Here is a 20,114-nt window from a genome sequence, read left to right as displayed (position 1 = left end):
TCGACGCGCTTCGGCCGTACTTCTTGATCGTAGGAGGATCGGCCGATTTTAAGGTCCACAAAAGGGTCGCCCGCATTTTCACTTAAAAACCACTGAGCGAGGCTTGGGCGATTGCCTTGGAATGTGTTTATGATAATGAACCTCCCATGACCTCTTGCGCGCACGAGGACGAGGTAAAGCACAACGTTCCTTGCGAAAAAAAGCAATACTAGTAGTTCGATAAGTTTTGGTATTTACAGTTCTGATTGAAAATGACATTTAGAGATCGCAGATTCGTCGCCCGATCGATTTTCGTGCAATATAACAGGGATATTTCTGGTCACTGACAAGTTATTAGATACAGATTATGTGACCAAGGAGGTGAATACGGCGGCAACAATATTTATATTTTCCATCTCTCTCTTCTTTCTTTCTTTGGAATGTTATTCTTTCATTGGAATAAAGTGTTTTACACCAGCCTAAATGATATCAATATGATTTTCTCTCTACTCCTCTCTGCATTCATTCTTTCAACCCAGGTGATATTCAATGCTGTGCAGCACACAGTACAAGGTACCGTCCAGAACGAAATGAGTTTCATTTGGATTTTTTTTTAAATGCCAAAATACGTGCGTGTGCCGTCCTTCAATTCATATTCGCGTGGTCTAATGTGACCTAATAAATACTTCTTGTAGCATCTCTGCAAACGGTTTAAAACAATAAATCGTTGAACAAATTCAACATTGTGTCATCTGTTCATCTATAAATTCAATATTTTGTGAATTTAACGGTGCAATATAACCTTGGGCGCCGGGGGAGCCTTTTCATGGGCAGGGTATTTGTTACATCTCTGTTGTGGCAATAAATTAATGACAATTCCATTTCGCGATGAAAGAACAAAACTGAAGGAAGTATTGTTATTTGGCCAACTTATCCCACCTCGGTAATTTTTCTTGCCTGATACTCGTAACAGCCCTCGGAAAATATCTTCCAAAGGGGGCTGAAAATTTTCTTGGGGCATGCATGTTAAACCTAAAGCCGAAGATCGAGCCTGAGTGTGGGTCCTGACAATAGTTGGGATTCCAGGCTTATCGTAGGACGGACAGGGTGCTGCCAATTTAGAGCAGAAGGTTGAGTACTTACGTTACTTTTATCTTTTTATCTGTTGCAGTATGTAAATAATCATCGACACGTACTCAGGTTACCATGTGTGGCGCAGGTCAGTCAGGTCAAGCAGATGTACCGAGTTTCGTTTATAAACTAGAGAACTTTGTTGACACAACCAACGCACAGAGACTTCGTGAGGTCCTCTACAGCTATAGATATAATTTTACAACAAAAGTAAATACATTGTAGAATGATTGTGACGAGCTATATAGTAATGACAAGTATGTACTTCTTTTTTACATCTACACATTCTAAGATCTAACGCCTACTAACATGAATAAGAAATTCATAACGTTAATTCCGCCGGGTACGCCAATAAGACCGTCATGTATCATAAGAATAAAAAATAAAATCAGTTTAGATTGACACGTGCTTGCAGGTTGGGATCCAGAAACAACCCACGATATCTAGTTTCTCTGTGATGAATTAATGATGAGAAGTTTCTATGTTTACTAAAGTTGCTTCATGCTGCAGTAGAATTAGAAAAAGTGTGTCGCATGAAACGTGCTATAACAATAGAAGCAACACAAAGCACACATGCAATAAAAGTACAATAAATGTATACTAATAGAGCGGCATAATAATTAATGTTTTGCCGTATTGTCCTATTCTCCTGTGGCGTGCTAGGTGAGTTGTTGTCTTACAGCACAGTACACGAAAGTATTTCCCAACCTCCGGTAAGAAATGGGCTACATTGTTACATTTTCCTTCCAACTCGATAAAATGAACAGTTTGAAATAAAATAAAAACCAGAACATGAGATATCAAAATTCGAAAGTTTCCCCGCAGTACCGTAAAATTCAGTTTGACTCCCAGATACCTCAAATAAACCTAAAGAAACATTATCTACTTAAACTTATAACAGAAGAGAAAGGAAATGCACAAATAGGGCAAAACATGCAAAAACCATGAATGATTAGTTATATAACTTTAGTATAACTCCTTGCATACTGGTACATTTATACGTTAATGTCTGTAACATCATTCTTTTCCCTCACAAAACCAGTTGTTCAAGTTTTCTTATCTTTAACTTTCCCTTTGTTGTGTCGGTCAATTATTACTGACAAACCACACTATCAAAATTAAATGATTTTTAGAAACACGTGCTATAAACCAGCAAGAAGAGTGGCGGACGAAACAAAGGACGCGGCCTTCCAAATATCTGCTTGCAATTGGCGAATTTCTGAAAGCGGATCGTGTTTCGAGGGAGTGGCCGTATCGGTGACAGCCGTGTGCAAAAGGCACACAAAGGTTGCTAGGTCCGAGCGGCCACAACAACATGACAGTTGAGTACACTTAGAGTCACGGAAAGTACCTGTGCCTTTTTTTCTTCAGACCTACGAGAGGTGCAGTCATGAGCTACCCACCTCCGCAAGCAGGTACGATACTTAAGAGTGACCTGTAGACTAAGTAAACGGAAATTATAACAGTCGTAACCATTTTGCTTCGTGTGTTGGCCTTAATAGGGTTAAAGGTTAGATTGAGTGGGAGTACTAGAAAACGGGGAAATGGAAGAATTTTAACGTACAGACAGGTGTTCTACTTGTTACAACGTTAACGTTGCCACCTCAGTTGCACTCTGGTATTCGGAAATTCTGCTCAGCAATATATCATCAGGTTGTTATGGTTAATGAACAACTTAATGCTTGCATAGGCAACAGGCATGCTGGACAAAGGAGCTTCAAAACATAAACAGATCGCAGTAACGTTAACGCTATGATTTAGGGAACACCTTTGCCCAAAGAGCAAATTTTAAAGCACTTACTAAGTGCCATATGAGAAAAACAAATTCATCCAGTGGCCTTCCTATGAATATAGAAATTGTGGGAAGAACCTGGAATGTTTGACCTAAATACTGCCCCAACCCCATTATCTACATGTATTATGCTTGATACCAAACCATGTCACCCAAAATGACATGACAGATTACGCTGTAACGTCCCCCAAAGTCTGGCCAATGTACACATGGTTCTGCCTCCCATGATATTGATATTGTGCCCCAGGCAAACCGTTACATGAGACAGCCGCTAATGTACGTTCCCAGAGGACAATTTCATCACTGATACGGTTTATTTTAGGCCTTAGAAACCAGGCAAGCTGTCTTGTAACTCTATCAACCTGTTGAACTAGTTACCCCAGTCACTGTAGTATAATATTAGAGGACACTACTGTAGGTCTTGAAATTTTCAGGTCAGTTTTAATTTTTGCAGTTTTGGCGATTAATGGCACAAACTAAAACCACCTGAGTGTTTTCATTAATGTACAGACTATGTGATCATAGTACTATCAGAAACTTAAAACTTAAAACACTCCATTTTCTCCTATACACTGCAAAATAAAATAATTAATTTCAAGGCATATAAAGCACCTTGAATGCACCTGTATATAACGTTAGATAACCTGTTGCAAGTCAGAATCTGACACCTGTTGATGGGTTGAATACAACTGTAAGCTTAAAGTGTTTATGACACTAAAATACAACATTTTATCATCCTCAATAATTATAGTAAATGTTATCAATTCAATAAACACAGACATTTGTACCTGATATACACCCTTACAATGTTATTGAACACCAAAATATCCCAGATCATATTTCTTGAGCTCTTGAATCCTGCTGGTGAGTAATTTGACTTAAACATTGATTATTAGTGCAAATGTTTATGTTAAAAAAATAGGTCTACTTTTATTGTATCTAAACAGAAAAATGTTGTACTCAGGTGACACACACACATATATATATATTATATATATATATATATATATATATATATATATATATATATATATATATATATATATATTAGATGATTGGGGGGGCAGTACACATGTAACAATGTTGAACATGTGTGGTCATTGACAGTTTATGTCATGAAATTCCTAATAACGTAACACAGTGTTATTCAGCTTTACTAAGTTACTTGACAGTTGCTACTATAATGTTGCTGACAAGTACTGACAGAGGATACTATCCCTATTCTTGTTTCTTGCTGTTCCTGTCATTTAGGAGAATACCTAATGTTGGCATGCGTAGGCTCTGTAATTTGAGACTATGTCAACAATAGAAGAGCTGACCGGTGACTCAGAAAAAGCCTTTGGTGAAATGAGGTCAAACCACTACAGTGTATAATCTCTATTGATCTGTATAGCCAGCTGCCAGTGGAGTGAGACTGGACTCTGCCATCTAAAAATATCACAGGGGGTTGTAATCATTGTCATGAAAATTTAAATTGCCCTTGAAATTTCATATTTTATTGGAAAAAAAGTATATTGATATTGCAGTAATAGTGATGTTTATTTATTCATTTCTGTCATCTCTACCAGTATATACTGTACATGTATGTATCCACAAATTCTCAAAAACTCACAAAATGTTTGAAATGGTTTAATGGTAGTGACCTCTTAAATACAACTAGATCATAGCACCAAGGAAATAGATAAACTTAGGGAACAACACAGTACTGTCACAGTAATATTAATGATTTGCTGCTGCTGTTACATATGACTGTGATTAGAAATTAATATATGTAGTCACCGTGTCAGTATTGCTAGTTCACCTTTATCCATGGGGTAGCCTATATACATGTTTCTAGGTGTCTAGGGATATCAAGTCAACAGACATTCAAGTTGCAATAATATGAAAATGTAATATTTCCATTTTCAAACCACCAACCATTGACTCAATATCCTAAGTAAATCACCCTGTTTATAAAGACAACAGATGTAACTATCCTGCTGATAAAGGTGTAACAATATACATGCAAGTTGGGTATAGTTTATTTGATTAACATGTAGGTGTATGTGACTGTGTTTCATTACATGACATGATTATCATCAATACACTGCCAGTCAGCATGTAGGTTACCCTGCTGATAAAGGTGTCATTCATGCAAGTTGGGTATAGTTTATTCTATTAACATGTAGGTGTATGTGATACACTACCAGTCAGCTCATAATGCTCCCTCTGTTACAGGCTATCCTCCCAACCAGCAAGGTGGCTACCCCCCTCCACAAGGGGGTGGTTACCCCCCTCCACAACAGGGGGGCGGTTATCCTCCACCACACCAGCAAGGCAACTTCGCCCCTAACCAGCCAGGAGCTGTCCAACATCAACGTGAGTCTTTTTCATAAATTTGTCATTGTTATCATCATTTGCAACTCAACCACCTTTTTTTTCTCAGATCTAGTTTGAGATTAGTCATTGGAGTAAACAAGTGACATATTGATTTTTCTTACAGTAAGTCGCAAAAAATGTTGTGAATAATGTAAAATCACAAAGATAAGACTTAATTCAGATCAAGTAGGCTGTTTACAATAGGCAAAGGACAATTGGTTTTAGGGTCAAGTGCCCTGGTGGGCCAAGTGCCCTGGTTGATCAAGTGCCCAGGGTGGTAGGCCAAGTACCTTGTTGGGTCAAGTCAGGATTACTGTCATAATGTTATATCATTAAGATCATCAAGTCCTTTTTTGCACTGTTTTGTATCAATTTTAGGAAAAAGATTTCAACAATCTTGAGATTTTTTTCAAAGCATCTTGAGATTTTTTTAAAGATACAGAATTTTTTTTCAAACCTCTTGAGATCTTTTTAAGCATGTCCACATTTCATCTGTGACTGTCCCCAATTCGATGCTGAAAGGAACACACTGTTTGAAAGAGTGTCCGAAATCACACCAAACTTTTCATTTTTAAAAAACATACAAAAGACTCACCTTCTGCTAAGATCATCGAATAAATCTATCATAGAAAATGTGGGATATTTCATTTTCAACTGCTTTCAAAAAAGAAGTCAAATCCCGCAATAGTAACATAGGTTTTAGAATCGTACTCGATATTCTGTATGTACATACAATCAGTTAATCTTTGTATGTTAGAATTTAGATTATTTACCCGTTTTCAATCACCCTATGTATTTGATTTTGTTCACTTGCAAATTAGCCCCATGGGCATGAATTTGCAATAACACATTAATTCATTACGATTATCTTTACAATAGCCAATATCAGTATTCTTTGACCTATTGAGTTGGTTTTGTACACCTTTTCCGCAGCTTGGCAGCCCAACTCAGGCCAGAGCGACCAGCCCGGATACACTGGCGATGACGTCCCCGACTCGGATCCGGAAGACAACGAGGACGCTGCTGATGACCACGGACCGGACCCAGACATCGGCAAGCTGGGGGGTGTGCAGGGATACGAACAAGTGGGGCTGAACGACTGTAAGATGTCTTCATTTATGTCACATATTGGAGAAATTACTAGATATAAGAGATAAACTGCATTTCAAGATTGATGCATGTACGTAACGCTATATCCTAGTTTAGGGACTTGTTGGACTGTTACCAGATACTTCTCACTGTAAAATTGACATTACTCAGACATATAAAAAGTACAATGCCATACAATAATTTTAAAGTACATCTATCTTATTAGACTAGCAATATTGCAGAGTAAGAGATTTCACATTGAGCTAAGTGACAGAAATTTATGCAACATTACCTCATGTTTTAGACGGCCTGCGAGTAACTTAGCAGAATTATGAAAACTTGTGTAATAACAAAAAAAGTTCTCATAAAGTTTCAATTCAATAATGATTTGTATCTGATGACCCAGGGGTTCCACCTCCACCCCAGTATGTACCTCCTGAGAACTACACCAAACCTCCGGAGCAGTATGCTGAGTAAGTATGTGTAATGTTACATAGCTAAACTTTTCTCTTTTTCTTCTAATATTATAACGTATTTAGATATTGCAGCTAATGCCACTATATTGGCAGGTTCAAAACTAATAGTACCACAATATCAACTTTCGTGTTATCTATGTGTACTGTGCGCAGACCCTGCCGCTAAACAAGAGGTATACCTGTTGTAGGTTCAAATGCACCAGGCTATTGTTGCTCACCCAGCATGCTACAAGAAAGAGTTGCAGTCCTTAGGATGGGACCTAAAAGCTGACAGTGGTTCACTGTTTGTTGTACTTATCAAAAACTGTAGGAGAATCTCTCTGGTACAATGAACCTCATAATAGTCTGTCCATACAGTATGTAGCATCTGCCTTCTCTGTCATGACCTGGTAGACAGTGGAAGAATAGCTGAGCTCCAGTGAGTTAAACTGGTTCAAGATCTTCTTTTTTGTAAAATCTCCGTTTCCAATACAGTATCTTATGAACCCCAAACTTTGACACAAACATTCCACTGGTTTCCAGGGGTGCCGGGCTGACACAACAGGAGGCCAGAGATGCCATGTTACAGTTTGTGGCAGAACACTGCTGCTACGGCAAGAAACCTGCAGAGGAACATGTCATCAAGGCGATCAAGCCCTCTACTGCCTTCCATGTAGGTTCTTCATCTTCATAACTTAGATCCTTATTTGAGGGATTTAGATTAAGATTCTGTCACTGAAAGCATGGCTTAGGCTAGCGGACAAGAGGTCAGGATCAAGAGGTCATGGGTTAGGATCCTTTCATAGGGTGTAAGGCTAGTTCCCCTTTATCCGCATGGTAGCCTATATTCATCTTATCTGAAATCAAGGTGTTTATGGATATCAAGTGGTTTCAAACTGCAATGTTTTGAGTTAACGAGTAAAAAACCCACTTTGAAACCCATCATCCATCGACTTGATATGCCCAAATATACATGGAACAGATGTTGGTCACCCCACGGCTAAAGGTGAACTATTGTTAACTGTTCAGAATATACACAATGTACCTCTGGCCAGAATAGCCGGTATATTCTGCCCAGGGGTACAATCTGGCCTTGTTACACAGAGAAAATGTACAGCCATAATTGATAGGTGGAAAGTTTGTTAATTGTTTCATTTTCTTGCTAGAATGGCAACTTATTTCTTTTTATAAACTTATTTTGGAAGTAGAAGTATTAAATTTAATTTCTTTTGGTAAGGCATTTAATTCAATTAAGTTTGCTGAGTATGTTTAAAAGTGATGTTATGTTGATATCTGTTCCTATTGTTTATTGTTTTATTTAGTACACTATGGAAAGCTTCCTTGAGAGCAGATCTACCAAATGGGTGCATGAACCATACCGAGGTTTGTCCATTGAACCTTTGGGATTTACCACGATAAGATAATATGATTCTTGAGAGAGAGCCAAACCAGACTTCCTATTTTTTAAGTCCATTATCATCTTACTAAGTTAGCAGGCTGCCACTCTGCTTACTATTCACATAAATGTAAATTCTCAACAAAGCAAACTACCATACCAACTGCTTACAATGGTAACCTCCATTCTGATGAAGGTAACATCCACTACCAAAATACGGCCTCATATTCTGCAATTTCTCAAGCGGCACTAATTTACAAATGATCGAAGCATCCTTTTTTCCGAGTTACATCTTGATGTTACCTTTGCTCTACATGCTGTGTATCTTTGTTTTGTCTCTCTTGTCCTGGTAGAAACAATTTTTTTTGCTGTGGGTTTTGTGGTCAGTGCTCACTCATTATAACAGCAAAATTTTCTTCTACCTTCCATTGTCTTGTCTTACCTCAAAATCTTAGTTTTTATTGTGCTTTGAACTAAAGTGGATCTATAGTAAGCAAATCATACTTTTCTTTTTATTTTTGCAATTGTAATAATTTCTCATAACTGTACTCATAGTTACAACACTGAATTTTGAATTTTTGCTTACAACTACAAATGTACACGTTACGTATACTGTTTTCAGGCCAAATCATTGATGGTCCACAGAACGGGTACCCACCCGGCCCCTGGGATATTGCCTGCACCGCTGGTCAGTTTTTCAATGATGAGGTCAGGCTCATTGAAGTGCCACACACGGCTAAAGTACAGGTAAGGAGGCCAGGCGGTCAGTTTTAATGGTAGTTTTAATGGATAGTGTTTCAGTACCTTAGCTGTACAGGTGTGGTTTAAAGTCAGTTTTAATGGATAGTGTTTCAGTACCTTAGCTGTACAGGTGTGGTTTAAAGTCAGTTTTAATGGATAGTGTTTCAGTACCTTAGCTGTATAGGTCTGGTTTAATGTCAGTTTTAATGTATTATGTTTCAGTACCTTAGCTGTATAGGTCTGGTTTAATGACAGTTTTAATGGATAGCCTTTCAGTACCTAGGCTGCAGACTCTACAATTTGATATCAGAGTACGGTAGTTGGTTTCAAAGTAAGCTTTGAACATATCTTTGCATGTCTCGGTGTCTTCCATCCGTGAGTTAAGTTCTTTGTTTCTGTTCAACTTTACCCAGAGTTGCCACTCTTGTTACGGCCGTGGCTTCAAGCGCTGCCCTCGCTGCCATGGCAGGGGAAGGGTAAGTATTCCTTCCTGATCATCTGTGATTCCTAGTTCATATCAAAGAACTAAAATGTGAACATGTAGCAGTGTAAGCCTCAAAGGAGTACCCAGACAAGGAAACTTGCACTTGAATCTGTCCTAAGAATGGAAAGTCTATTAATGTGAGTCAGACTTGTGCTAGCAATCAAATAATTACACTGCACTTGAGGGTGGACTTGCACACAGAGCACAACATGGTGTCAGAAGTGGGATTCAAACCCACACCCACATACATCTCACATCCTCCATATGAGTAATGATGATTTATTTTCATTTCAAAAAAGATGGCATAATTTTATCAATTATTTGAGAATACACCATAGAGAGGACAAACCCACAGAGCATAACATGGTGTCAGAAGTGGGATTCCAACCCACATCCACTTGCATCTTACATCCTCATCGGGGGGGAGAGATTGCTGCAAAATACACCATGTTGTATTGTTTTTATGTCAAACACAAATTTCAATGCAAAATGCACTAAATGATGAGAAAGTTCAAGGAAAGTTCTCAAAGAAAACATTGTCAGACCATTGATTCCAAATGCAGGGTTTGGTGGTGTACGTGAAGTGCATTCAATCATTCTTGGGGACTTTTTGTAATCCATTTCCTTTGGAAAACCCCTGTGATGCACATTGTACTAGAAACCTGTGAGATACCGAAAAATTCTGACCGATCCAGAACATCCTTATTGAACGCTATCATGGCCAAGGTGTGACATAAGATATAACAACTTCTTTAGGTTCGCTGTTCCACTTGCCATGGGAGTGGACACAGGACAAGGTATGACCATCAGACAAAACAGCATCGCAGGGAGACCTGTCACTGGTGCCACGGGTCAGGACGGAGAAGGTAAGGCATCCTCCATGCAGTCTGATCTGTACTGTAGAGTTATTTGGGTCCACAACACCTTACGCAGTTCACTTTTATCCGTGGGGTAACCTTTATCCGTTGTTTTTAAAACAGGGTATGTAGGGATATTTTGTCAACGTGTGGTGGTTTCAAGCTGCAATATCCTGAAAATACTTCAACTTTAAACCAACCTCCGTTTACTTGATATCTGTACGTACCCTGTTTTGAAAACAACGGAAATAGGTTACCCAACGGATAAAGGAGAACTAAAGTTGAATGTCACAATGATATCATGATTAAAGAATTAGGCATCTTTGAGTCCGAGGCTGAAAGAAAAGGATGTCCTCACTGTAGTAGTGACACAATAGAAATAATGAGTGATGTCAGTCACAGTAGAAAAGGTACCACAAAACAGCAAACTTAGAGATACTGCAACTATCTAAAGATTTACAGTTTGTTGTCAATGAATGAATTTGACTGTAAGGGAGATTTTGTCCATCTTTGTAGTAACAAGTTGCTATGCATTCAAATTATTGTATTTCATATTCCTGTACTGAACATTACATGTAGGAAATACTATGATACTGTTCAAAGTAAAATATTGATTTCCATAATCATTTAATTGAATGGTGTTCACCCAAATTTATTAGTTTTGTTAAGTTTGGAATATGATCCCCATAATTTGATGGCAATTTATATTGTTCTAACTGCAGATGTCCTGTTTGAATGTTGCAGGTGTATCAGGTGTGGAGGAGATGGCAGGGTGACATGTGGTGTGTGCCAGGGCTGCCGAGATCTGAAGTGGTACATTCAGCTTACTGTCAACTTGTAAGTCTTTTCTTTTTGTCTGTATGTACTGCTTTAACCAATAATTACAAGCAGCATAAGATGAGACCGTCCAGGACCCATTTGTTTATCAGTAAGTGTTATGGGCTCTTTAATGTTGCAAGATGGAATTCTCCTCAAATATGGGATCTCCACTTTATGTTCAAGAGGATGATGCTAGTCAAAGCTTATTATATAAGTAGTAAAGAGTCTATTAAGAAAATTTATGTCTGGTACATTTCCCAAGGGCAGTGCATTATATGACTTGCTTACGAGGGGCATTCAATAAGTAATGCCCCTGACCCACTGCCAGTTGTCTGATCTAGATGAAATTTTGCATGTGTAATGAGTCATATCTCTATGGGTTATGTTACAAAAAACAGCTCTGAACTAATTGTGGTTACTGATTTACTGGTGTTTGAACTGAGTCAGGTGTGAAATGGACCAGGTGTGAAATTGAGCAAGTTGAGTGTCGCGCAGTGATCCGGTTTTTGTATTTGAAAGGACGCACACCAAAAGGGACTTTTGATGAAATGAAAAAAACTTATGGTGATGATGCCCCATCATATGACCTTGTAAAACGCTGGCATCCTGAATTCAAACAAGGCCGGAAGTCTGTGGAAACAGCTCCCAGACCTGGTCGTCCCTCTTCTGCCATTGATCAGGCATCTGTTGGAGGACCAACCTGGGATGTCCTACAAGAACGGTGTCCAGAGCTACATCAAATGATGGGAGAAATGCAAAACTCTGGGTGGTTCCTATGAAGAGAAAGACTAATAACTGTGCCAAGTTTCATTAATCTCCTGCTATGGAAAATGGGCCAGGGACATTACTTATTGAATGCCCCTCATACATTATAACTGTAGCATATAATGTAGGGAATGTGCAGTATAACAATTGATTGTTTGATTGATTGACTTGGTGATTGATTAATTTATTGATTGACCAATTGGTTGATTTAACTTTTTTTTTTTGTTTGTTCATATCTTTCCCTCTAACAGCAAGACTGTATTTGTATCCCCCACAGTAAGAACATGGTGTCTGATCATGTGACAGAGAGGACTGACATGCCAGATGAGCTCATCAAAGATGCAGGAGGGCTGGTCATCTTCCAACAGACTCTCATCAGGGTTAGCCTCAACTTTCATGCTGTTTTTCTCAAACTATATTATCAAACCTATTGAAGGGTTGCCTATATCCTTTGTTTTTAAAAACATGGAGTATTTGTCAAATTGGTCACAAATTTCAAATTTTTCAAAATTATCGGATCTTGAAACCTACAGTCAACTTGATATCCCTAAAATATACCCTGTTTTTAGAAAGAAAAAACATAAGTTACCCCACAGATAAAGGTGAACTAAGCATTACCCCTGTTCAGATTATGCCCAGGTGTATTCTATCTTAGACGATGTGCTGAAGGTGTTATAACACCTGGCCAGTGACAAAATGAACCACTGAGTGAGCAAAGCAAATGAGCTGGTTTATGAGGTAGATGTAAGTCCACAGATGTTGTGTCAATGCATAGACACTGAGGGAAAAGTGAGTCATTAACATCAGTCTCATATAGCCAATTCAAACTGACTCTGATATTGTTAAAAATATTAAATCCCATCATTAATTCTAGTGCTCCTGTTTGCCGGTGACATCAAGTTGCATATCACTGTTTGCAGGTGTGGCCGATCACTCACTTCACCGACCAGGACGTGAATGCCAACTCCCAGAGCCTGGTGCAGTATCACACCTCCACCTACGAGAGGGCTGGAAGGATCTTACAACAGGTATTAGTCTTAAGTTGTGTTTCATTGCAATAAATACTACTATTAAGTGTCAACTCTCATAATTATGCCAGGTTCCCTAAGACCACCATATTTTATCATTAGTGTTACATGTTTAAAGGCCTTCTCAAAAATGCTCATATCTGTTTAATAGAATAATTCTTCAATCGGTGACTCTTGAAAAAACACAAAACACATACCTCTAAAATGTCGGTGTGTGCACAGTACACCTTGATCATGAAAGGCCTCAAGTCTCATGAGATCACAAGACTTAAGGCCCAAGACTTGCGTGGATAGGGCCTAGTCTTGTGATCTGACAAGAGCTCACTCCTTGATCAAAGTATACTGTGCAGAAAATGTTTTCAAGAGTCACAATTGAAGAAGTATTCTATTAATACTCCTACATCATCGTCTGACTGATGAACCTCTTCAATCATATCTGTTTGTTTTCCAGCGCCACACCCTGAGGAACGTCCCCGTGTTTGAGATAGACTACAACTGGCAGGAGGTCAACACTCGCTACTGGGTGTACGGGAACGAGCACCGCGTCCACGCGCCCGATTACCCGCATCAGTGCTGCTGGGGCTGTGTCATCCTGTGAAATGGAGGGTGCACAGGAAAGGAACTTAGTGTCCATGTTTTGATGGGAATTCAAGTTGTTCCCATTGTCACTGTGTACAGAAACTCACTTTGAATCTTAACTAATCAACAAAACAAGTGAACTTGATCTCTGTTATTCACTGAGAATTACTCAATGCCACTATCCAGTTTATTATCTGTTTTTGTTATTAACTCATTAATCATAAATGAGATACCTCAGTTGCACTGTTACTACATTTGTGTACATGTAATTAGGTTGCTTGTTGGAATACATATTGGTATGCATACATGTCATCATTAATTAAACCACTTTGTGGCATTACATACCACTCGGATTTGTACAGAAGAATATAAGCTGCATACCTGGGTAGATTGAAAATGAATTCCACTTCAGAGACCTACGTGCCTTACATGTAAATATTTGTATCATTGGAAATGAGTTCATTTCCAGTTTGTGCCAATTTGGTTTTGTGATACTTCTCAGAAAGATATCTTAGCCAGTTCTTTAGACAACATTGTGTCAAAATACAATTATTGTAATCACTTAGTGTTCAGTCTAGGATATGTATAAAATGCATACAAGCCGTACACATACACGTCTCACTGTTGAAGTATACGTGTGCTACAGATTTTCCACCTTTTTTTCACAAAAGACCTGGCCATCTCTCTCCATAATGTACAGACTTTATAATCATCATGATGTTTTTTGCAAGCAAATGCATGTACTGTATGATGATGTAAATATGAGTCAGACTTGCTTCAAAATGCATTATTTCTATATGACAGTAACGTTACTCAGATGTCAGAGTTTTTCTATTTTTGTGTGTTTGATTTTACAAGTTTGTGACTTATTGATAATACTTGTCTTAAGCCAGTATCTCACTGAACTGTGGTACACTGACAGCCTAAAATGCTGTGTCTTAAATTGGATTTATGTTAACCTAAGCCTTTATAATGGGAATGTCATGCAAATCGTAAAGGTATGGCTAGAAAGCCAACAGAACACACAAAACGTAAAAAGATTTGTTTTGAATAAAATTTGTTCTGTGAAATTGATTGGTGACCACACCGAGGTTGCCAAAGTGCCACACCACAATACAGTACAGTAAACTACATTTCCTTGTGTTATTTAGCAGGTTTTTAATGAATTAAATTGAATCGACTAACACAATATTTGAACAAGTGTCTTCATTTCCACAATTACAACGCCAAGCAAAACCTATGTTTGAAGTGCAGTGATTATGTACCACAAACTCACTGTAAACAATCATACTGTGCTTTCAGATATAACGTTAAGCAGTGGCATTTTTAAAATCCATCTCTTAAATACAGATAACGTTATGTAACGTTATAACATACATAGGTTCTATTGTTTATACATACATGAAAGAAATCAATCTTTTATGAGGATGAAATAAAGACTTTTGAATGAATACTAACACATGCCAGACCAAACTTTTTTTATGTCGAGTTATTATGAGAGTTTATGTTATCCCCTAGAGGCTTTCCTTGGTACTGCCCCGATTTTCCCCAGTAGCAGCATGTTGTTGGTTACAGTTTAGAGCACCTGTTTGGAAAAAAAACACAATAGGGTCATGGTAAGATTTTTTCAGCAGCCCAGCACTGCCACATCAATTGAGAGGTTGTTAAGTTCTGCTGACAATGTTCAGATATCCACTTATACAAACGTACAGACACTTCCTACACTATACTTCCATTTTTCATCGATGTAAGAATGCTACATGAAACGAAAGCTAAAAACAACGCCACCAACCTATTGTATAAAGGACGAAGTTGACAGTAAAGAATCTCCATTAGCCTCCAAAAACAGACAACTTTTCAAGCGCCCGTGCCGTTGCAATAATACGGCCAGTGTTGGAATTGTTCACTTTTTATAGGCGAGGAATTTCGCCCAGCGGAAGGGCTTCCCAAAAAAATACGTGACGTATTGTCGGCCTGTTACCGTCTATATTTAACACCTGGCTCTCTGTGACGTATACGGGTCGCCATAGTAACGTGTCTTGTTTGATCTCTGAACCGTATCCACGCCTAGGGTGCTATATCGCGTTACAAACGAATATTCTTAAATTAGGCTCAGGACAATTTCTTTATGTTCTTATTGTTTTCTTGCCTTTTATATAATATTTTTCGCTTCCGAAAGCTGTCCGGTCTGGCCCCGGGTTGAGAATTGGGAGAAAATCCTTCTACGCCCCATATCAAATACGTTTCATTTAACGTCCTTGTCCCCATGGCCAGGTGAACGCCCCCAATTATTCCTGTGATGTGGAACGCCCCCCAGATTTCAGTTCAATCCCGAAATTCACCAACACTCCCGAAATTTCCGATGACTCTTAGACCTCGATCCTCGCATCGCAAATACAACTGCAGACTGATGTCTTTAATACCTGTATTATTAATTAATTAATTGAAAGACCTTTATAGTACTAGTTATCTGTGTCAAGGCAAGGAGGCTTTATTCAAATAGAATACTAGTATCTGGGTCAAAGCTTGAAAAGAATACTCGTATAAACTGAGTGAAGATGCATCCATTCTACCTCGGTGACCACCTTTCGCTTTTCAACTGACCCACGACTTCCGGTCATTTGGCCTACTGCCCACAGCTACTGTCCACCCAGGCAAAAATACCGACATGCAGTGGAGCGGGTAACTTGCGGTGATTGCCTTGGATATAACATTTTGAAACAGTCTCCTATGGTCTTACACTCTATCTTGTTTCAAGTTGTGTCGTGATCTAGTAGACCTCCGCTACGGAACCGCAATTTCAAATCTCGGGCAACCAACCATACATGTAGTATCAGTGTGACACTGTCGCAAAACGGGAGAATCTAAGGATCTTTAAAGATCTAAAGATTAACATACATATATATATATATATATATATATAGCTTTCTCAGGCATGATAATACACTACAAAAACATTTTAAAATCAAACTCATTTTATTCTGTTGGCAGAAGGGATTCGTCATACAAAGTATTCACTTAACAGACAAATTTTGCAACAATACAAAAAAATAAGTCTAACTTCATGACAACAACACAAACAATATTGCTGTTATAAAGTTTATCTCAAAGTATTAGTATTTTTACCCGACTTATACTATATAACAGTACTACAGAAACATAAAGTTCAATGGCAAATTGTAAATTAAAAACTTCATTAGCATAGACTAATTACTGCCACTTTCATTAATAAACTTTTCCGAGCTGTATCTAGTTACGAAAGGTGCAATGTGCACTACATTTCATTTTCGCAATTGAGAATTTAACCTTTAATTTGTTCAGCTATTTCTATTCTCAAGCTCAAATATAACATTTGTTCGGCAATTCATTCTTATAAACTTGACTTCCACATTAGATTTTGTTCAGCAAGCAAGAAACACTGTGCTGCCTGCGACAATATAATATATTATATTTGAAAAATATATAATATGTATTTTGTACAAAATAAATAACTGTGTAAAATATACCTATGTATAAGCACATATCGCATCTGTTCATATATCTATTACCTCTGCACAATAAGTTATAAGCAATATGCAATATATCTAACAATACTTAATCAGAATTGCACGTTGTACCTGTTTGACTATTGAAAACAATAGATAAATTTAGAACTGTTCTAATCCGTAATAACTTTATCAAACACGTGCACCCACACAATTACAATTTTCACACGATAATACTAGTATTCGATAAATGGCAAAACTAACATTTAAGGACTGGTGTGTATCTGTTTTACATCTTTAATGTCAGGTATAACCTGTACATGAACCTTCAAAGAAGTTCAACAACAAACACTTAGCGTGTATTAAGCGAGGAGTGAGGTTGAAAATGTCAGATGTTTACCCTCCCTAATATAGAGAAGCAAACTCTTACAACATATCATAGTCTTCAACCTCCCCCAAATACGATTTCATTAACCGCCCGCACATAGTGAGGCAGATGGTTTAGTCTGACTGACTGTTCTTCCCCTTCTTTGAGCGTTTCCTCCTGCCTCCTTCCCCACTACTCTTGTTCGTCATGTTGTTGAGTGTCGAGATGACGTCATGTTGGAGGAGATTCTCTAGGTCCTGCAGTACCCACCAGCTGTGCTGGAGGGCGCTCTCCCCTGCTCCAGCTGTGTCCCGACGTTCGCGCTCGACGTGGTGCCTGATCTTCCCAAGCAAGATCGAGGAGCTTGCCGTGGCCTCTTGTGTATCTCGCCGAGTCCTACTTGGAGCCTGCAGATAGGGAACAAAATGAAATGACACAATTAGCAATAGGAAAAACGGAAGCTGTGCTGCAGTACCAAGATCAGTCGACGTTGTGCTTGCAACAACTACCCATATAACAAAGATGTACACAATCCACACATTGTTTAATTACTACATGCGCACAAACAGGCAAGGCAAACAATGCCAATTGATGTATAAACTTACCGTCTGTCTGGTAGACTCGACTTGTGTTATGTACTGTTCGACCAGGATGTCCACGTGTGCGTTGGGTACACATCTCTTAATTTTTTCCGTCTACACAAAGAGAAATGACAAACGAATTTATAAATTAAATGAACAGTTCCCTTTGTTACAATTTGACCTATGAATGACTATGTTAAGCTAGTTTACTTTCAAAATAATATTTAATACAAAGAAATCATGTTTAAAGTAATGATAGAAATGTGCTACACTCACCAATTCAGATGCGTCTTTGTGAATTTCCTTCAAATGCTCCTTGAGGATGGGAAGATCTTCAATCACGTCTTTCAGTACGAGCAACTTGTCCTCCTCCTCAAGATGACGTACATTCTCAATGATGTCATCCTCCAGCCTGTTCAGCTCACGGTTGAGTACCCCCAGTTCCGCCATGTAGATTTGAAACTTCGCTATATCCTGTAGACAGCAAGAATTATTATTGTACTTTATATGATACTTAATATAATTGTATACATACACTTGAATGAAAGCATAGTTGTTGATGTACAGATTTGAACAAGAAAGAAAAACGGCTTCAAAAAACACTATTGTTAGCCTGAGTGCCATCCTCCGTAGTGACCGCAGGCTCAGTACTTTCGCTTGATAACCACGGACGGTTTTGGTTTGTCATGTCCCTTTAAAAAAAGGTACTAATTACTAGAGTTCCACGACCTCATACCTCCGCCAATGTACGAACCTAGACTGTGCTTTCCTATCAATTTGAAATTTAGTTACTCAGGGTTTAAGGTTAAAGGTTTTTAGAACACGAGACTTGAACTTAATCAACTTACAAAAGAGAGTGACCCAATCAAAGTGGTCTAACAGAGGTGGTATGTTACACCTTAACGACGGTTGTGATACAAACAAATAAACACCAAATATTTCCAAGAGGCGATTTAAGTACACTTACGTCGAGACCCAAGTCTGGCAACTTTAGTCCTTTAAGTCTCAGTCCCGAGAAGCTCGGACCGTCTTCGAAAAGTAGATCTCCAACTTTCAGTAACAAACTATCCGGGTTGGTCTTGTCCTCACGTGAAACGTGTTCCTCCACCTGGAATTTAGAAAGAAAGATCATTTAGACTCAGTTACGTTTGGAACCGCATCCTTCCTCCACTGCCACAAAGCGGTATCGAGCATTAGTAACTTTTCCTTCTTCAGGGCCAAAATGGGCACTAAGAGTTCAGTCACGTTCATATTTATCTAGTTTGTGTTACAAGAATTTTTCGTTTTGCTGCCGGGTGTTTTATAATGGAACAGTACAGAAGATTCTCACCTTTTCGGACGTAGTTGTCACTTTCCTCAAGGCGGTATTGACTCTGTCTTGTATTTTGGAGAATTTGCGGTAATTGCTCTTCATATTTCTTTCCGAACACCCTTTTTCTCGTCTTCCGGCTGCGCCAAGACTGAAGACACACAGCCCCAAAATTGTAACGAAGACGATTTTCTGTAGTAGCAGCATGTCGTTGTTGACAGTTTTTAGGCCCTGTTAAAAAGACACAATTGGATCATGGTGAGATCTTTTACTTTAAAAAAAGTAGCCCAGCAACACAAAGTCAAAACGTTTCGTTAATACCACAAACCAGGAGACCCCAAAAGTTCCTAAACCTTCGTCTTCCCAACCCCTACTGCCATCCCAAATAGCATTGTTATCCATCCAGGGATTATTAAGTTCTGTTGACTACAAACATCCACAAATACAAACGCATAGACACACCCAACACAATACCTCCATTTTCTATGGAGGTAGTAGAATAAACGCATTGACATATTACTACCTGAAACGAAAACTAGATACAACGCAACTAACCTATTATTGGACTAAGGACTAAGTTAACAGCAAAGAATCTGCAAGCCTCCAAAAACGGACGAATGTTCAGGCGCCCGTGCCGTTGGTATACGGCCAGTGTTGGAACTTTGCTCTTTTTATAGGCGAGATACTTCGCCCACGGGAAGGGCTTCCCCGAAAAATGACGCATTGTCTTACTGTTACTGTCTATATTTAGCACGTTCAACAACACCTGTCTGTCTATGACGTACAAAGCGCGCCGTGGTAACAGCAGGTGTGTTTGTTTGATCTTTGAGCCTTATCCGCGCCTAGCCTACTATCGAGTTACGCTACAACTTCACTGGCGTTGACACAGAGAACAGTGT

General features: G+C 38.7%; 2 protein-coding genes across 2 annotated transcripts; one reads left to right on the top strand and one right to left on the bottom strand.

Moving 5' to 3' along the window:
• The first annotated feature begins 2,342 nt into the window (after nt 1-2,342).
• On the top strand, nt 2,343-14,930 carry LOC118414579 (protein SSUH2 homolog). Its single transcript, XM_035818725.1, has 13 exons — nt 2,343-2,525; nt 5,120-5,260; nt 6,194-6,361; nt 6,756-6,822; nt 7,348-7,477; nt 8,127-8,187; nt 8,823-8,947; nt 9,355-9,417; nt 10,182-10,291; nt 11,027-11,119; nt 12,144-12,246; nt 12,787-12,894; nt 13,346-14,930. Exons 1-13 carry the CDS (start codon nt 2,501-2,503, stop codon nt 13,490-13,492), a joined length of 1,341 nt encoding a protein of 446 aa, XP_035674618.1. The 5' UTR covers nt 2,343-2,500; the 3' UTR covers nt 13,493-14,930.
• A 2,270-nt stretch (nt 14,931-17,200) lies between these two features.
• Nucleotides 17,201-19,821, bottom strand: LOC118414592. The gene is made up of 4 exons (XM_035818750.1): nt 19,237-19,821; nt 18,874-19,014; nt 17,931-18,380; nt 17,201-17,732 (listed from the first exon to the last, which is right to left on the bottom strand). The coding sequence occupies exons 1-3, from the start codon at nt 19,420-19,422 to the stop codon at nt 18,108-18,110; spliced, it is 600 nt and encodes a 199-aa protein (XP_035674643.1). The 5' UTR covers nt 19,423-19,821; the 3' UTR covers nt 17,201-17,732; nt 17,931-18,107.
• Between the last annotated feature and the right edge of the window lie 293 nt (nt 19,822-20,114).

This window comes from Branchiostoma floridae, chromosome 4, assembly GCF_000003815.2.
Source record: "Branchiostoma floridae strain S238N-H82 chromosome 4, Bfl_VNyyK, whole genome shotgun sequence".
NCBI classification, from domain to species: Eukaryota; Metazoa; Chordata; class Leptocardii; order Amphioxiformes; family Branchiostomatidae; genus Branchiostoma; species Branchiostoma floridae.
The sequence above is the reverse complement of the archived record's forward strand: the minus strand, read 5'-3'. Positions and strand labels throughout refer to the sequence as shown.